General features: G+C 34.7%; 1 protein-coding gene across 1 annotated transcript; it reads left to right on the top strand.

Annotated features, from left to right (window-relative positions):
• Positions 1-44: 44 nt before the first annotated feature.
• Positions 45-19,488, top strand: PPP2R3C (protein phosphatase 2 regulatory subunit B''gamma). Its single transcript, XM_039351838.1, has 13 exons — positions 45-209; positions 2,392-2,519; positions 4,625-4,729; positions 4,835-4,947; positions 6,783-6,880; positions 7,897-7,967; positions 9,006-9,138; positions 10,749-10,804; positions 10,890-10,965; positions 14,143-14,279; positions 15,232-15,369; positions 17,062-17,121; positions 18,381-19,488. Exons 1-13 carry the CDS (start codon positions 161-163, stop codon positions 18,567-18,569), a joined length of 1,353 nt encoding a protein of 450 aa, XP_039207772.1. The 5' UTR covers positions 45-160; the 3' UTR covers positions 18,570-19,488.
• The last annotated feature ends 110 nt before the right edge of the window (positions 19,489-19,598 follow it).

The raw sequence follows: 19,598 nt of genomic DNA on the forward strand, positions 1-19,598 counted from the left end.
TTATACGGTAGTTTCTTCTCTTGGGGGGGGGGGCTAAAACTTGAGAAGGAAGAGGAGGAGGGATTATATGACGGCTTCGCCGTTTCCCGGATGTTGCCCATGGTGATGACGGTTAGCGGGGGAAGCGTCCTACTTGATTGAAGCGGGAACGTCACGGAAGATGGACTGGAAGCAGGCACTGAAAAGCCGGCTGGCCGTCAGTAGCGACTGTGAGTGAGGAGGGAATTTTAGGCCGGTGCACCTGACTGGGGAGGGTCTTTTAAACGGGGAGGGGTTGGCTGAGAGTCGGGACTGCCCGCTTCGCTCCTCTAGCTTTGCCTCGATGTAACGCGCTACCTGCCCTCTCTCGGAATATGAGGGAGAAGAGAAATGCTTTTGTAGCCTTTGCGCGATTTTTAGGCTCTGTTATTTCAAAATAAATGAAATTTAATACTATCTATTGAAAATAAGATTTAGTTTACTTCATTGGCCTCTGTCAGTCCTAGGAATCATCCATCGAGAAAGGACAATATAGATAGAAAGTCCAACAAAGCCCTGTGAGGTAGGAGATTAGGTTGTGCTGTAATGGCCCTGCTATAAACAACCCTTGTTTTGCCAAGCATAGTTTATTGAACGGCACATCACACTAAGTTGTTACCTGTGCTGGGTTTGTATAATGCAATGAGCTGCAAATTGCTGATCAAGATTTAGGTTAGCTTATGTGGAACAGACCAGTGATTCATGGAGAGATAGACTATACACTAGAGATGTCAACATCTAGGGTACCCTGGAAGATATTCCCTTTTCACAAGAACCTCTAGTCTAGTACTAAAAGACAAAGATGATTAGGGGACTGAAGGCTAAAAATATGAAAAACAGTTGCAGGAATTGGGTATGTCTAGTTTAATGAAGAGAAGGATGAGGGGTGACATGATAGCAGTATTCCAATATCTCAGGAGTTGCCACAAAGAAGAGGGAGTCAAGCTCTTCTCCAAAACACTTGAAGGCAAGACAAGAAGCAATGGATGGAAACTAATCAAAGAGAGAAGCAACCCAAGAAGAAATTTCTTGACAGTTAGAACAATTAATCAGTGGAACAACCTGCTTCCAGATGTTGTGAATTTTCCAAAACTGGAAGTTTTTAAGAAGAGACTGGACAAGAGTTTGAAATGGTATAGGGTTTCCTGCCTGAGCAAGGGGTTGGACTAGAAGACCTCCAAGGTTCCTTCCAACCCTGTTATTCTATTAAATTCAGTCATTCCTAAGTTAGAAGGCAGAGGAACTGCTGGCCTACCCACTGAGATACAGCAAGCAGCAGAAAAAGAATCTGTCAAGGTTCTATGCAAGCCATGCTGACAAACCAAACAGAGGAGGTCAATCTACAATCCAATACTGAAAAGAGAAGACTTAATAGAGTGTGCAAACTATCATACAATTTCACATGCTAGCTGAAGACTGCTTAGGATCATCTGATGCAGAACCGTAAATGGAAAAAGATATGCCAGATGTTTGAGCTGGCTTTAGAAAAGACTGAGGAGCTTAGGGCATTATTGCTGATATACGCTGGATAATTGAGAAGAAGACCAAAGAATGCCAAAAAAACTTTGTGTGCTTCATTGATTATAGAAAGACTTTTGATTGTGATGACCACATCAAGCTCAGAAAAATCTCATTATCCTCATGATAAACTTATATACTGGTCAGGCAGCCACAATACGGACAGAACATAGTGAAACAGACTGGTTCCAAGTTGACAAAGGACTGCAACAAGGTTACATCCTCTCTCCTTATTTATTCAATTTGAAGGAAGAAACATAAATTACCTCTACTATGTTGATGACATGATCCTGATAGCTGAAAATGCAAAAGATCTATAAGCTAAAATAATAAAACTAAGGACCAAAGGGGAAAAAATGGGAGTAAAATTAAATATAAGGAAGACCAAATTAATTATAAAAAGTACAACAAACAGCCTTACAATTGAGAGTGAAGATATTCAAATGGTAGATAGCTTCTTGTCTTTTAGAATCAACCATCAGCAGCAAAGCAACAAGTCCGTGACTTATGACTGGTCGAAGTTCTACAGATGCCCCCCCCCCCCAAAAAAAAGTTACAGCCCCATTTTGAAATTATGGCCACTGCAATCATTTGCTTTTATGACCACATGATACTGCAACACCCTCCCATCTCTCAACCCACCAGATTCCCCTAAGCCTTAAGCCTATTTCTGCCCTCTCCCCTGGGTCTCATATGCTCTTAGCATGAAAAGATTTTATGAACATTTCTTTGAACATAGAGAAAGATGTTTCCAATCAGTACATGGGATTCAAATCAAAATTACTTTTCATACAGAAATTTGTTTTACAAAGTAGGCTATATAAATGGTAATATACTCTGTTTTGTGTTATGTAGCTAAAAAGAGCGACCAAGAATTGAAGGATGAAGAGATGGAGTTGTTTACAAAATACTACCTGGAATGGAAAGGAGGTAGAAAAAGTGCCAGTACCTCTTATGTGAACATACCACGATTTTATTACAGGGTAGGTTTTCAGTGTTGCTCTATCTAAGGTCTTTAAAATGCACACAACTTTTATAGTAAAACAGTTTAACAAAAAGAATAAGCAACCAAGTATATAATTAAAATCATATAAAAACTAGAGTACTATTTCAGTTGGTCTCAAGTTTCTAAAGCTTCAGATCTTTAAAAGCTGCAGGAATAAGCTGCTTGTTTTGATACAAATAGTCAAAACATATCAGAGAAATTTCAGCTTCTTCAAAAGTAAGATACTAGAACAATATTTTTAGATAAAAAATTTTAAAACTGATTTCTATAGATACAGAATTATCTACAATGCTATACACAACTGGTTTTTTTTTTTTACTAGGAGGAGAATTATTTCAGTTATGATGACTGGGATTCTATGTTCACAAAAACAATACATTATTTCTATAGCTAAGTTGTATCATGTCCAGTAAAACTGTAATGGTCTTGCACATAAAGGTTTGTGATATTTTATTGTATAAATTCAAGGGTCCAATTCAAGGTGCTGGCTATTACCGATAAAGCCCTTTATGACAAGGGACAAGGGTGTCTGACGAGCCGTCTCATCCTGAAGGGACTAGCTCACCCCACTCATTCCAGTGGAAACTACTTTGGATCCCATCTGCCAAAGAATGTTCAGCTGGTGGGGTCCAGGAGAAGAGCCTTTTTTGCTGTGGCCTCTGCCCTCTGGAATGCCCTCCCATTAGAAGGGAAAGCATTCCGGAAGAACTTGAAAACTTGGCTGGGGCCTGCTACATTGGGGGTGGTTGATTGGATAGAGAAAATCCCCACCTCCAGATCACCCATCATCTTGGTTTTTAGCTTTTCTTTTTAATTTCTCTATTTTTAATAGTCTTGTAGAATTTTTATCATATTGTAGGCCACCCAGAATCACTGTAAGTGGGTAAATAAATAAAGTATATTAACACTTTCATCTTTCATCATCTAATATGAGGCAGTACTACTATTCAATGAAACCTCATTTTAATGAACTCATTAAAAGAAACCCACTCCAAAGATTATCCACAAGCACAAGCAATGAAGTTGATTGTGAACTCTGAACTTAACCCTGACTTCCAAGGGTCCAGATAGTTTGCTCCTTTGGAGTTGCAGGGCCTTAAAAGCACAAGTTGGAGATCAGTGTAACTATTAATGTAGTTGGATCAAGGAAATGCTTCTTGTGCAGAGGTTGCAGCTAGATTCTTTAAGCGGTAACGGACCATTCCATTCAAGTGTTGATTCCTGCTTGAATCTTGTTATTTCATGAGAGGCCTTAACTAGCCATGGGTGTTATGGATACAACTAGGAGGTGGTGGAGCTGACACTAAAGAAGACACTCGGGATCAAAATGATCATAGTTCATTTCACAGGACAAAGCCCTAGTCCTCTCTATTGGTATTCTTCAGTTAGAGTCCAACTCCATTCAAATAATTTATCCACCAAATTATTTATCAGAGGCTAGAATGCCTGTTTGATCAAATAAGAAGGAATGAAGACCACGAACATGACATTTGTGCTCTTTTGTGAATAGCAATGTTTTAATTTAAGAAGAGCTTCATAAGGGAGTTGCACATGGCAAGATGAAGCATTTGGCTAAAAAACTAAGTTGCAAGACAAATGGCAATGGCAACAGAGGAGAACTTAGGTGTAATAGACACAAAAAACGGATGCTAATCTTGTTTATTTGTGTTATAAGTTTAGACTCCTTAGGTATACTTTAATGGAAGTGATAATATCTAACTTCCTGTTTATTTTCTTTTTCTCTACATTTTTACTTTTCAACACTGTTCTCTGTTTAAACCAGTAAAAAAAACCTTGACTATAAAGGGAGACTTATTGGATTATAGAAACACATTGGGGTAACTATTGACAGATGCATGGAAGAATCTAAGTACTATCAAATGGCAATTATTCTTTGTTCTTAATTAGTAATAATGGATAATGAGGCAGGGGCAAAAGACAGCCAAAGATGAAAAAGGAAGAAAAGAAGGAAGGAAGGAAACATTCACTGTATTTCTACAATTCTTGTAGCACAAATAACATTTATGTAAATAAGTTTCAAAATATACTTGTGTTACAAATTACAATTCTTTTTTTTTTTAGCTGCCAGCAGAAGATGAAATATTGTTACAAAAATTAAGAGAAGAATCTAGAGCTGTCTTTTTGCAGAGAAAAAGTAGAGAATTGCTAGATAATGAAGAATTGCAGGTATGAAAAAACTGAAAATATAACTTAATTTCAGATCAATATTTTGGAAACTTTACTGTCCACTAAGTGGTATTTCTCTTGTCATTTTTAAATTTCCTTTTTAAGAATTTGTGGTTTCTCTTGGATGAACATCAGACACCACCTATGATGGGGGATGAAGCAATGATTAACTATGAAAACTTCTTGAAAGTTGGTGAAAAAGCTGGATCCAAGTGCAAGTAAGATGTTTATTTTGAGATACTTACAGGAGCCTGATTTGTCTAGTGTTTTAGTTATGTCTAGGTTCAGATCTGAGATTTAATGAAGGAGGGAGTAAACGTCTTTGGCAGAACTCTAGCTAAAAGATGAGCAATTTTGAGGGAGATAAAGTGTAGTTTTATGTCTAATAGTAGACATACAGAATAGATTCTGGCAGGTCATTGGGAAATAAATGAATCTGAAAAAGAAAATTCCTACATGTTTGTTAATTCAGAGAAAGCATGTAATAGTATAAATATGTAATTATATAATGTTTTGGGTGATTATAAAAATTATCTGTTGAATGTCATGAAGTTGCTTTATGATGAAAGGAAAGCATGCATTAGAATATATGAGATATAATGAATGGTTTAGTTGAGCATTTTAGATTTCCTTATATATTAATGGACAAATGTTTAAGGAGCGCTTATAGTAATGTTTGTTGTGTGCTTGTTGGTCAAGGGCATGATTGTGCATATATTTTGTATACAGCCAATATTTGTTAGCTCAGAACTTGAATACAGGTAGTCCTTGATTTACTATGGAAGTTAGGATTACAATTCAATCACTAAGCAATGCAATTATAAAGTATGTTATTACGTGATCACTTCACTTAATAATGTCAATCCTTGCAGTCCCCATTTCATTTAAGTGAGAATTGTGGTTCATTAAGCAAGGCTCTCCCCACAAGTTCCTGCCAGCTTCCAACAACCAAAGTCAGTTGGAAAGATGGTAGGAAGTTGAAAATCTCAGGTGACTCACAATCAAGCTAACAGGCAGATAAGTGGCTGCTACTGGGTGAGAGTGGGAACAGGAGGATCCACAGGTGGCCGAGAAGACACAAGCATGTGGGGCTTCAGATAGCTGCTAACAGGTGAGCAGGGGTGGGAGAGGGTACATGAGCGGCTGGGGAGACACTGAACTCAACCATGCTCAGGGAGGGTGTATGAGGATGCACAGGTAGTAGAGAGACACAATGTGAGCACAGAAAAACTCAGGGAGGGTACGTGGGTGGTGGGCAGTGTGAGCTCAGCAAGACTGAGGAGCCTTGTGGTACAGTAGTTAGAATGCAGTAATACAGGCTAACTCTGTCCACAATCTGGAATTTGATCCTGACAGGCCCAGGGTTGGCTCAGTCTTCTGTCCTTTAGAGATCAGTAAAATGAGGACCAAGACTGTTGGGGGCAATATGCTGATTTTCTAAACTGCTCAGAGAATGCTGTGAAGCATTATGGAGCGGGATATAAATCTAAGTGTTATTGCTATTGCTAAGATTCGGGGACAGTGCGCAAAGGTGCCCAGGTGGGTAAAACTCAAGCAAGGTTGCAAAATGCGATCATGTGACTGAGGGACACTATAATTGTCACAAATGCAGGGCAGTTGCCAAGTATTCAGATTGTGATCATGTGACCACAGAGGTAATGGGATAGTAAGAACTTGAGGACTGGTCATAACAACTACTCGTTTATTATTGTCATAATTTGAATGGTTGCTAAATATAAGGGCTACTTGTAATTAACAGTGAATATTTGATAGATTGTACGATCTGTTTAGGATAGGTTAATATATCAAAGGAAAACAGGATGAACAATTTCAAGTTATACATAAATTGTGGGAAAAGTGTATTAAGTACAGATAGTTGTATGAAGTTAAGTGGATTGATAAATTTTCTCCTCAAGTTGCATCAGAATATCAGAAATATATTTAGAATACAAATTTCTGTTATGTTATTTATTCCATTATTCATTATATAACTGATTCGATCTACAAAGACATTAAATCTTCAAATTTTGAGTACTAAATTTATGTTTCACAGGCAATTCTTCACAGCTAAAATTTTTGCTAAATTACTTCATAATGATCCCTATGGAAGAATATCTATCATGCAGTTTTTCAATTATGTAATGAGAAAAGGTGAGTCCTTTTGATCCATTGTGACAATATCTATAATAATGCAGATTATATTATTATATTCCATATAGTAGGTTTGGGACTGCATTCTGTTTAAACTGTGTTGAGAACCATTTTCTTAAAACTGGATAAGTAGCTGGATAAGTAGACCAAAATGAGTGATAGTCAGTATTGTCCATGATTTTCTGTTTTAATCATAATCTAATACGTGTTAATATTAAATTTATCGTAATTATTAATCACATCATCATCTTGATATACTTCATTATTATTGCTAACTCAATACAGTTATTCATTCACTACGCTGTTAGCGTAATAGCAAATTATAATGACTGTTATTCACATTTTCACTTTATTTTTATTCTTTCTAATCCAATGAAATATTGGAAAAATATGGAGAAAATTATGATGGTAGTGGTGATGATGATGACAGAAGTCAGCAAAAGAAAAAATAAATTTGAAAATAGGTTGGGTATGGGTGGAAGCTGCAAAGGAAAAATTTCAGAAAAAAATGTGTCCCTCTGAGAGACAGATGGCCAGCCGCTTAGAATGGGCGTAAGTTTACAGATTGAGTTAAATTATGGATGGTTAAACTTTGGTTTGTTGTATAGATCATAATAATGGGTTCACATGTAACATAATTATATATTATATAACAAAATAGAAATATAATCTGTGAACCAGTCTTTTGGATATCTTAAGGGAAATCAGGATGGTCCTCAGTTAAGCAAAGCAGAAATCATAATGGATCTCAAGAAATTTGTAAATTGAAACATAAGAATCCCAGATTATATTCAGCTGTCTGCAACTATATATACATATGGTATTTGAATTTGTAGAATTTGCTTTAGCAGATTTTTGGATTTTTATTTGTAATTAATTTAAATAGGAAGTATCCGGTTTGCCTTTGTTGGAATACTTGTGAATATCAGTATCTTTCTAATGTTCTTTCAATTTGTTGCTATACCTTATTTTACTTGTTTGGAAAACCATTGGGTATTTTTTAATCTGCTTCACAGTATGGCTGTACCAGACAAGAATAGGCCTCAGTTTATATGATGTAGCTGGACAAGGTTACCTCAGAGAATCAGTAAGTGAGGAATAATAATTGATATGTTTATCTAATGTAACTGAAATGATTTCTGTTGTCTTCATCTTCATTCAAAAAGAGCAGTTGAAGGGAACATATTTAATAATCAGCTGTTTATATTTAATCAGAAAGGTTTCAAGTAAGCCACCAGGAGTACTGTAATTGTGACAGTACAAATTTGAGTAATAAATTAAATCATATTTTAATATAATTGTTTATGGGAGAGTATTGTTCACATAACATTAATTAATTATGGACTGATATTTGTAATAAGTAACCCCTCTGCATTCCAAAAAATCTTGACTGTAGAATTAACTTAGTTTTTTTAACTAAGCAGGATAACACTATGATACAACTCTCACAAATGGAATCCTACATTGCCAAATATTTTTGACAATTACAAATAGTCCTTGACTTACAACCAGAACTGAATCCAAAATTTCTGTTGCTAAGCAACACAGTTAAGTTCTGCCCCATTTTACGACTTTTCTTACTGCAGTTGTTAGTGAATCACTGCAGTTGTTAAATCAGTAATATGGTTGTTAAGTGAACCTGACTTCCCCATTGATTTTGCTTGTCAGAAGGTCACAAAAGGTGATCACATGACCCTGGGACACTGCAACTGTCATAAACATGAACCAGTTGCCAAGCATCTGACTCTTGATCACATGACCATGGGGATGCTGCAATGGTTATAAATATAAAAAAGCTCGTAAATCACTTTCAGTGCCATTGTAACTTCGAATGGTCCGCTAATGGTTGTAAGTAGAGGACAACCTATACACTTCCCCATTAGTTGTGCATGCTTCAGAGAACACATACATAATGTTTGTGCATTATGTGACTTGCGGGGTCAATAGAGGACCATATAGAGTTGTTGTCAGTTTTTTAGAGACAAAAACTATGAAAGCACCTAGAGAAAAAAAAAGATGTTCTGTCTATTTCTACTACAAACTATAGGACAAATGTAAAAAGTTTCAGCTTTAATCATAATGACATCTGTGGTATAAATATACATTTTCTTGTTTAATTTTCTAGGATTTAGAAAATTATATATTGGAACTAATTCCCACATTGCCACAGTTGGATGGTTTAGAAAAATCCTTTTACTCATTTTATGTTTGCACTGCTGTCAGAAAATTCTTCTTCTTTTTAGATCCTCTCAGAACTGGTAGGTTTAAATTATTCTCCTTTTTTAAAATTTGAATCCAATAATGAATCCAAACTATACAAATACATACCTGCTTTGAATATATTATGGTTTATATGACCCAGTTCCTTTCTATAGCTATCAAGAAATGGTTAAAAGATTGTTGCTAAGATTATTGTTCAGTGATTAATTTTAAATATAACTAATGATGCTAGGTTGAAATTATCTTGCTTCCGTAAATCATAATTATTGAAACTATGAAGATTAACTCAGTTTCTCTAGATTATGCCATTATGCAAAACTATAGTAAAAATTGGAAAATAGGCTTCCAATTTTTCTTGGCTGTATTAATGTATTCCTGATGAGATGAAGGCTTGCTCATAAATCTGGAAACCTGTGTCATTGATAGAAAAAAAAAGATTTGGTACTAATTTAGTTTTTGACTGAAACTTTCAGCCAGGAAGGGATTTCTTTTAATTAGTCTTGTATGTTTTTAGTCTGATGCATTTTATAGCAATATAATAGCTAAATCATCATTGTCAGTTGGTTGAATTTATGCGGAGCACAGTGATCACAGTCATGTTTTTCATACGTTAAAGCTGTCATTGACAGATGAAAATTTTCTTGTTCACATTTTTGTACTACCTTTGAGATGGCAAATTATAAATTGTTGATGATGCTTATAGAAAATAGTTGAACTGTTGTGGCTTCAGTACATATATTTACAAGAATTTGATAGGATACCCAAGCCCTCAGTTTTACCATTTGTTATCACAATAGCAGCTGCTTCACTTAGGAATGAGCTCTGCATGCAGATAGGGCTTTCTTTCTTATTGAAGTAAATGAAGAAGCAGTTATTTGCATGGGAATTGACTGGTTCAGGTTACACTGCAGAAACAGCATTTATAACAAGCAATGGAATAAACTGTATATTCTACACCGTTCCTTTACCTGTGATACTTTCCTGCAGTAGTTCTGACTCTGTGGATAATTGTAATATATGAGATTGTAATTGCTGTGTTAATCCTTCAAGTAGGTCTCGTTGGCATCTTTGTCTTGATTTCAGCAGCAATTCTGACTTTTCCAAATACAAACATAGGTATTCCCCATTGTGTTCTACACCTTTAGAAATAAGGAAGCTGCATCAAAATTGAATAGACATTTACTATCCCCCCCTCCAGAAATCTAGTGGTGAATGGAATTATTTTCCCCCTGCTTAATGTAGTACAGGAATATTGGAGAATACTTTGTTTAAAAGGAAACAGACATTTTTTAAAAAACAAACTAAATAAATTTCACCAATATTAGGGGATCTTAATAATAACAGCAACACAATCTATTTAAATGACATGAACATTTTTCTTTCTTGTTAAAAATAAATATTTTGATAAAAATAATACCTAGAAATATACTTTCATGGTGTTGTAATCAATTTGAAGTGTTAGTAATTTTATTAATTTATAACATTAATTTTAAAACCATTCTTATTTTTCACAACCTGAACTGATAGGTCAAAATGTTGATTTATTTCTTTTGAATTCCTTTCAGTATTGTTTGGCTGTTACCTTGCTTAAACCTAAAAATATCACAGTCATTAACTAGTGAAAGAAGCATTATTTTTTCTTTTTCAGGGAAGATAAAAATACAGGATATTTTAGCCTGCAGCTTCCTAGATGACTTACTAGAGGTAGATATTTTTAAATATTCTTTTGACTTTTGACTTGTTCTTTACATTTGTTGATAGCTAACGTAATATTTCCTTATCTATTCAGTTACGTGATGAAGAACTTTCTAAGGAAAGTCAAGAAACAAATTGGTTTTCTGCTCCTTCTGCTTTGAGGGTTTATGGTACGTTGCATATGTAAATAGTTTTGAACTATATTTTCTGCATGAACTTTCCATTTACATGGCACAAAGAGGGCCTCATAAATTACTAGATTTAATCAGAATTAATGGAAGTCATTTTAGCAAAATCTAGTTAGGGGGGGAAATAGACAATTTCATCCATTTCCCAGAAGTGCTGGTTTTTACTACTTTGTACCTTGCTCAGCCTTCTGCTACCACTATTTATCTTTGGGGATGATCCCAAACCTGGATTCCCCCCCCCCCTTGCCATACAGATTTATATATATCCTCTGCCATTTTTTAAATAGTGCATCCATTGTCAAAACAAAAATAATATTCTAAGTAGAACATATATTTTAATTACAGAAATTCTCTCCAACAATAATAGTTGTAGTTTTTTCTATCTTAACATATATTTTTAAAGTTCATTCCATGTTTTAATATAATTATTTTGAAATAACATACTGTTCATATTTGTCATAATTTTATACAAATATTTTACCTTCTTTTCAATATTAAAACCTGTTTTATTCATCAATTGTTTGATCTTATATTTTCATATTTTTGTTAACATTTTTTTCTTCTGCTTATTAATCTTAGAACCTGCTAATGCATTAAACTCTAATTTAACCATTGATAATTCAAATTTTTTTAAAGAACCACCCAAAAGCAATATCAAATCATCAGCAAAAGCCCTTAACTTATGTCTCTTTTTTAATTTTTACATTCACATCCCCTCAATTTTGATTTGTTTGTTTGTTTTAATTTTTCAGCCCAAAATGTATTTTCTTTCCTCTTACATAAAATTTGGATAGAAATTTCTTTCAAAAAAAATTTCTAATATCCATTTCCAAGATTGTATTGAAATGCTGCTGCAGAATTTGCCCCCTTGTCTTCTTTCTAAAAAATGCACTAAAACATCTCTTGGAACATTTCTTGTTATAAATATTACCAATTTCTGCCTATGTCTGGGCCAAATTTTAATAATCCTTTTTCTAATATCTTCATAGACATGTAGAATAGCAAACAAAAATCTTTCTCTCTCAATTCTAAAAAGCCAGATTACCTAATTCTATTTTCAGCTCTTTAGAACTTCATTCTTACTCTCTAAAATTTCCACTTTATTGATGATTTGTTCTACCTCTCTAGAATCTATATACAATTTTACATCTTTTATACTTCTTGTTTCATCTTCTCTTTCATCTTTACCAGTCTTTCGTCCATTTTTTTGTCAAAAGCTTATTTCCCATTTGTTCAGATAATTTCTGAAACAAATCTTGTATAACTATTTTCTCTGGAGGCTGCCATAACGATCTACTCCTACCCTCTCTTGCTGTTTTTCTTGTAATTGCCATTATGTTGTTATAATCCAAAAGTGAGAGTGTTTCAAACAAGCAAAAGAACAAGGCACATTTCTCTTTTATTCCCCTTTCTCTGTACCTTCAAGCTGCAACAGTCCATATCACCATAGCAACAAAAGTCAATCTGATTCAGTACATTTATGTCCTTAATGGAGCCTGCCCATTATAGTCACAAGTTGTGACGATCATTAAATGAGGCACCATGATCACCTTGCTTAATGACCACCATACCTGCTCTTCCCAGTGTTGTCATTAAGCAACTGTGTGGGTTGTTAAGCAAAGCACATGCTGTCTTGGGTGGGAGAGACCATGGGAGGCTAGCACAGGTTCAGGCTTCAATGGAACACAGTATGCCTCAAAGGCTTCCCCATCTTGAGGCATGCTGTGTTCCACTTCCTGCTCCAGGAAGCCCTCGGGCCTGTTTTCCCACACCCTTTGCTCCTCAGCCTCACTGCAGGCCAGGAGGCTCCATCCTAATGCACTCACTTTCCAAAGGGTACCAAGCAGCCTATGGGTTCTGAGGGTGGAGCAGCCAGGAGTCCTTGAACTCCATCTTCATTCACAACTGTGGTGTAACCTACATGAACAATATGCTCATCTCTATCCTCATTTCTTAATCACTTTGAGAAATAATTTATCTGCGAGAATGCCAAGAGGCTGAGTAGCCTACTCTTCCTTCCCTTCATAGGCAGAGATAAAATTCTTTTCTGTGAGTTAAACTTCTTTCAGGATTGTAAAGTGAAAAGAAACTTTGAAGATTTAAAGATTCAAGAATTTTCTGCAAAAAACTTTTTAAGAATTTTTTAAATGGACAAAGGGGACAGTTGCTTTCTTATATTTGTATTTTTATTATTTTTATCTTTGACAAAAGTGTCTTGGCATAAATTTGAACTAAGCTAAAGAGACCAGACCATTGTGGAAATGCTTTTTGTTCATTGTTAAAGAATGCATCTAATTGTCAGACTCTACATAACAAAAGATATGCTACAGATAGTCCTCTGCGTGTAGTCATCAATTTAGTCTCTTTTTATTTTATAATCCCAAAAGAAGGGATAGGCCTCTTTCAACCCAGCTCCTAAGCTAATTGAAAAACCTTCCATTTCTGTAATTTATTCATGAGGAGCAGCCAACTGGAATGCTAGTGGGTTATCTCATGACTTCTCTTTGGTCCAAGGTGATTTTGCAAAACAACATCCATCTTCCAGCCTGTATTCTTGGTAATAGCATCTTTTCTTTCCTTTGGAGATGTCAGCCAGACATAATTCTGAAACTTTTATACAGTAATCTAATAAACCTTGGGGTTTTGTCCACCAAATCTACTGTTAATTCTTCTTTGGGTGCTATTTTGCGTAAGTACAAAGAAATCTTAATGGGCAGAATACCTGAATACCTGATTAAGCAACCAGGGCTGAGCGTATTCAATGAGTGCAAATAACCAGAGCAGATTAAAATGTGGTAGTACATGGAACTTCTTGGAATGTTGCTTCTTGAACAGAGCACAGCTTGCTGGCTAGGAAGCCTCACTGGTGAATAGTAAATATTGCTCCTACAGCTTTTGTTTTATTACATGGGTTTCTAACATTCATAACTGATCTTTATAAACTTCTCAAGAAAAAAAATATTGTTTTCCGTGCATTTGATGAAAATTAGGATTTTTTTACTGTAGAAATCTAAAATGATATATGTCATATATGTTTATACCATGAAACTTGAATACAGCTTGCTTATTACACATCTTTCCTCTTTATCTTTTAAGTGTAAAATGGTACAGAAAATGCATTTCTCCCTTTCATATTTCCCCCCTTTTCCCATCTTGCAGGCCAATATTTAAATCTTGACAAAGATCACAATGGCATGCTTAGCAAAGAAGAATTGTCTCGATATGGAACAGGAACACTAACCAACATCTTTTTGGATCGGGTCTTCCAGGAGTGTCTGACCTACGATGGAGAAATGGTATTCCACACAAACATAGCACTAGTATACTGTGCTTCATGAAACAATGTTTGTTCTTTTAATTGATCTCCTTAGTTTCTAAGATTGTAACATAAAATGCATATTAACTAAATAGAATGAAAGAAACATTCACATTTCACTGGCAGCTGAACCCCACACATGGTATTTTTCATAACTGACTTTGCATTCTTAATGAGAAGAAGAAATCTCATTGTGAAGGGAGCACAGTGAGTTCTTCATTATTTCTCTTTCTCTGCCAAAACCAGAAACAGTGAACAATTTATAATCCTGAAAGTAACTGACATGAATATACAAGCATAATATCTAAAGTAGAATATATAATTTCCTTTTAATATATACCATACTTTTAATTTTCTAGATGGAGTTTTGGACTTTGATTCCTATTAACTCCAAGAGCATATCTTACAGAGAATGATTGTGACATACAATAGGAAATCTACATGGTTTTTAGGACTTTTAAAAATGTATTCACTTTCTGCTAGAGAATTTATTCTAAGCTCATATGAGACTAGAATCTGGTTACTGCAGAACCATTGCCATTAACAATAATGATTCTTAAATGCTAAAAAAAAATTAGCAGATTTCCTAATCAATTTTTTAAAATTGTCCTAGCCTAACAACTGTTTTAACTTTCATCAGTGGAATGACAAATAGCAATAGATTAACCTACTGTGTACACATTTGTTTCTTTAATTTGAATTCTGAGCAGCTCTCTTGTAGCATTGATAGAAATCTATGGGGATGTTGCTTAGCCAGTTAAAAAAAGCATTTTCTGTTCACTTTTTCCCCCTTCAGTGGCCATTTCTATTTCATGCTGACTTTCACTAAAAAGTAACTGCTCACCTACAAGGAAATAGTCACCAATTATGGTTTGCTTGCAAAATCAATTTAAAAAGAGGACTATAATAAATATGATTGCATCTGCTTTTAGGACTATAAGACGTACTTGGACTTTGTACTTGCATTAGAAAACAGAAAGGAACCTGCAGCTTTGCAGTATATTTTCAAATTGCTTGATATAGAGAACAAAGGATACCTGAATGTCTTTTCCCTTAATTATTTTTTTAGGGTAAGTCCCTTTTTGTGAAGGTAGGTCATTCTTTTGTACATCTATTATTGTAACCATTGTGCTTGTACTTAGAAACCAGCTGGTGATTGCTTTAAAGTACCTCTATTTATTACAAGGCTTTTGTCAAAAATACACACATTTAAAATTTTACATTAAAAAAAATCAGAATTATTTACAGAACATCTTACATTATGGTACCATATTGCTGTGCTTATAATTAAAGATGAGTTTTTCTAAAGAATTAATAAACCCAGCTTCTTTTAAGGAAAGACTTGCTAATAACCTCTAATGGTTAATAGACTGTTTTTTTAGCTACTGCCATGATAGAAAAGCTTAAATTGCTGTCTAATTATATGATAACTTTTAGCCGTAAGTTTTAAAATGCCCTTTTTAATTTGTTTTGCTGACTTGAACTGGGAAATAATTCAGATTAACAAAATTTACAGATGATATTTACTAATCTCAGCAAAACAAGTATTTCACAAGCTGCACTAATCAATAAATCAACAGTTTCACAGAGCTCTATCAGTATACAGTAAATTTTAAGACTGAAAATACTATCTTAGCCTTCACAAGATCAATATAAATGTTAGTTGACTTAATCTTTTTTTCTATTTTCAGCAAATGAAATATTCCTTATTAATAAGCAATCCTTTTGGAAATTGTGATAATGAATGGTTTTACTGTTAAAATCACATTAAGATATTAATCCATTTTATTAAGAGTCAAATAATTAAGCAGCCTTAATTATTATTTGTAGAACCTATACCACCCCACCAATCCCCCCCAGCATGTTATCTAATATTGTTCCTCCAATTTGGTGGCTACTAAACAAAAATATTACATTGTGAATTATCCAAGAATAGGCTAATTCAGTCAAAGGTTTTTACTGTCAACCTCCACCTCCCCCCAACCTCTGGAACCTTTTCAAAGCCTTTACAATAAATGCTGTGCAGGTTTAAACTGCATCAGGAAGTATGGTTGTTTTAGCAGCATGAAGCAGATTAATTCCTCTGTAATAAACAACACTTTGGCCCTTCATATTCCAATTATTTTTCTCTGCCAGCCTACACATAATAGTTAGGCTTAAATTTTGAGGCTAAAGGCTTATTTTAACAATGAGACATGCTGCTCTAAGTTCTTTTTTTAATGGGCTAAGAGTTGAGAATGATTGCAAATAGATTGAGCAGATGGTCTGTCTTTTTTATCTTGGTAAAATTGATCGCATATTTTGTAGTACAAGACCTGAATGTAACCCATGCTATTCCTGAAAGGAGTTGGATAAAGCTAACACAGGTCCACAGCTTTCCAAATAATTCATATTGGCCAGAATCAATTATCATTAATATTGCCCGTATATGCTTTGAATTCCAAGTTTACTCTGTTGTGTCTCCACTTAAATCTCTTAGTAGTGGGACATCTAGGTCCCTTAACTATTATGAACAGATAATTAATACTAGCTTTCCTGTATAGAATATTATAAAATGCTATGTCCAATGCTCATTCAATAGTGCAAATGATCCATCACCATTACTACAGTACTTGCTACCTATATATTTTTGCATCTTTGCAAAATTGCGCAACTATGGCAATTCTAATTAAGCTTACTTCATTATATACATAATAAATTCATCTTTAAAAATATCCTCATTTTTAAAATGTTATTCATCTCCTTCATCTCTGTCCCTGTAGGCTATTCAAGAACAAATGAAAATCCATGGACAAGATCCAGTTTCTTTTCAAGATGTGAAGGTTAGAATTCTGATGAAAATATATTTGTGTGCAATACTTAATGAACTTACTTTTGAAATACTTCTCTGATAGTCAGCAATATGGTTACATATACTGTATATTGGTATATGCATATCTTATGTTACATAATGTTGATTTTATTGCATAAGCAGAAATAGTTTTCTCAGTGTTGCATTCTGGTTATATTTATTCAAATTATAGTATCTTAAAAATATGAAGTTAAACTTACTACATAAGGTAATTATTTCTTTAAGTTTATTATAGTTTCCCGCTCCCATAGACTCTGGGCAGCTTACAGATACAAATGCAAAATAGTGAAAACCATTAACAAATATAACCACGTAGGTAAGGGGACCTAGAGCATACCAATTCTGCCAGTATATACCAGGGAAGCAGAAATTATTGGAGATAGGTGGTTCCTCAGATATCCAGGCTTCCTGCCATAAAGGGCTTTGTAGGTAACAACTAACGCCTTGAATTGCACCCAGAAACCAAATGGCAATCAATGCAGTTCACAAAGCAGTGATGACAATAGGCATACTGGGGGGTGCCTATTACTGCTTCCAATTTCACTTTGTAACATTTGTAGCTTCTGGATTGACTTTAAGGGCAGCTTCATGTAGAATGCATTACAATAATCCAGTTGGGTGCAGAGTAGGTAATCACCTCCACAGAAAGGCTGATTTATTTTTATTGAGATTAGCTATCAGAATCTTGCAAGTCTGGTTGTCATACCTCTTATCCCTTCTTATACTTTTAATGAATCAAAGAGGCATCTACCTAAGAACCTTCTGTTATCTCAGTGGTCTGCAGTTAAAAAATTATTTATCCCCTGCCAACTTACTAATGGAGCTTATATATTTCCATCCAGATCATCTTATTTATTGCATATTACTACACATTGTATTTGTGCTATATAGTCTTTGGTTGTTCAGAAGAACAAAAAGGTTTAAGAGAACATTTAGCTTGATTATATACCGTATATGCCGGCGTATTAGGCGACCCGGTGTATAAGACGACCCCCGTCTTTATAGCCGGGCCGCATTCCTAGAACGTCGTCTTATACGCCGGAAACTACCAGTATTTCTGGCGTATAAGACGACTCGGCGTATAAGACGACCCCCGTCTTTGGCACCGATTTCAGCGCTCGCGGAAGTCGTCTTATACGCCAGCATTTACGGTAACTTGTTTTTTATAGGCATATAAGCTTATACATGAGATTCTTATAAGTAAATTGTTAAATTTTATTTTTTTTCTAGGATGAAATCTTTGATATGGTAAAACCTAAGGATCCTTACAAGATTTCACTTCAAGATTTAATCAATAGTAGTCAAGGAGACACGGTTACCAGTATTTTAATTGATCTTAATGGCTTCTGGACTTACGAAAACAGAGAAGTTCTTGTGGCCAGCGATAATGACAATACAACAGATCTTCTTGATACATGATTTAACATAAATAGATTGTACTATTGGAGATATGCCCAACTGATACAGTGACTGTTGAGGCTGAACAGCAAATTCGTTGCACATTTCATTGAAGTTTCCGTTTAATTCCAGATGGACATCTTTTTTTTTTAAGTGAAATGAACCTCACTTGAGTTTTTAAAAAATGCTTACTAAGACCTGTTATTAAATGTTTAAAAGAGCTGTCGGTAAATTAATGTTTATTTAAATCATTTTTGAATCTATAGTAGCAATCCATACTGCATTTTATGCAAGTTATATCCTTTATAAATTTTCTGGAATATTTCAGTTTTGTGCTGTTGAATTACATTTGCTAAAACAAAATCTATTATGTTTCTCTCTGTGTGTAATTACAAATGTGCAACCTAATTCTAGAAATTAACAAGTAAATAGTACCTATCAGCTGGACCATATTGATGTAGTCAAACAACACCGTCATTTCCACAGAAGATTAATATATTAAGCAGCTATGTGTACAAGTCACTCTCCCCAATCAGTTGTCATCCAGAAGTGTTGAACTTAGTTCTAGCAATATGGCTCTGCTATCTGTTTAGATCCCATGTTAAAGAATGTTGGTATAAATAATACTTTAATTCCAAAAATGCAAACCACGGTAAGTTAAAATGCTTGGATAATGATCAAATGTATTGTCATTTTGTCTGTATTGGGTGCAGTTTTTTAAACCAGGTCTTAAGCATATTATGTCCTGACTAAATTTTGGTTTACTCTTAAGCTTTAAGGATGAGTGACAGAATAAATCTGAGTAAAGCACTGTTGTAAAATGTAAAATGCTGATGCATAAATAAGCTAGGAGAATAAGTATGGCATGTTTTACAAACACACTGGAAGCCTTGAGTGTATAAATATGTAAGAGCAATAAATAGAATACAATTTTTAAAAAGACACTGTCTTGATTGCTTGCAACTGATTAAATCCTGCTAAACTCAATGCAGATTAGATCTTGTTATCAGTCCCATAGGAGGAAGAACATTATGGCACTGTTTTTGCTCC

This window comes from Crotalus tigris, unplaced genomic scaffold (assembly GCF_016545835.1).
Source record: "Crotalus tigris isolate CLP2741 ecotype Arizona unplaced genomic scaffold, ASM1654583v1 scf7180000018371.15429387391:27106975, whole genome shotgun sequence".
Taxonomy (NCBI): Eukaryota; Metazoa; Chordata; class Lepidosauria; order Squamata; family Viperidae; genus Crotalus; species Crotalus tigris.

Bases quoted from the DNA above. Each gene is read 5' to 3' on its own strand.
- PPP2R3C (XM_039351838.1), top strand. From the start codon at position 161: ATGGACTGGAAGCAGGCACTGAAAAGCCGGCTGGCCGTCAGTAGCGAC. The intron at 6,881-7,896 runs GTGAGTCCTTTT...TCTGCTTCACAG, and splicing joins CAATTATGTAATGAGAAAAG to TATGGCTGTACCAGACAAGA. The intron at 15,370-17,061 runs GTAAGTCCCTTT...CTGTCCCTGTAG, and splicing joins CCCTTAATTATTTTTTTAGG to GCTATTCAAGAACAAATGAA.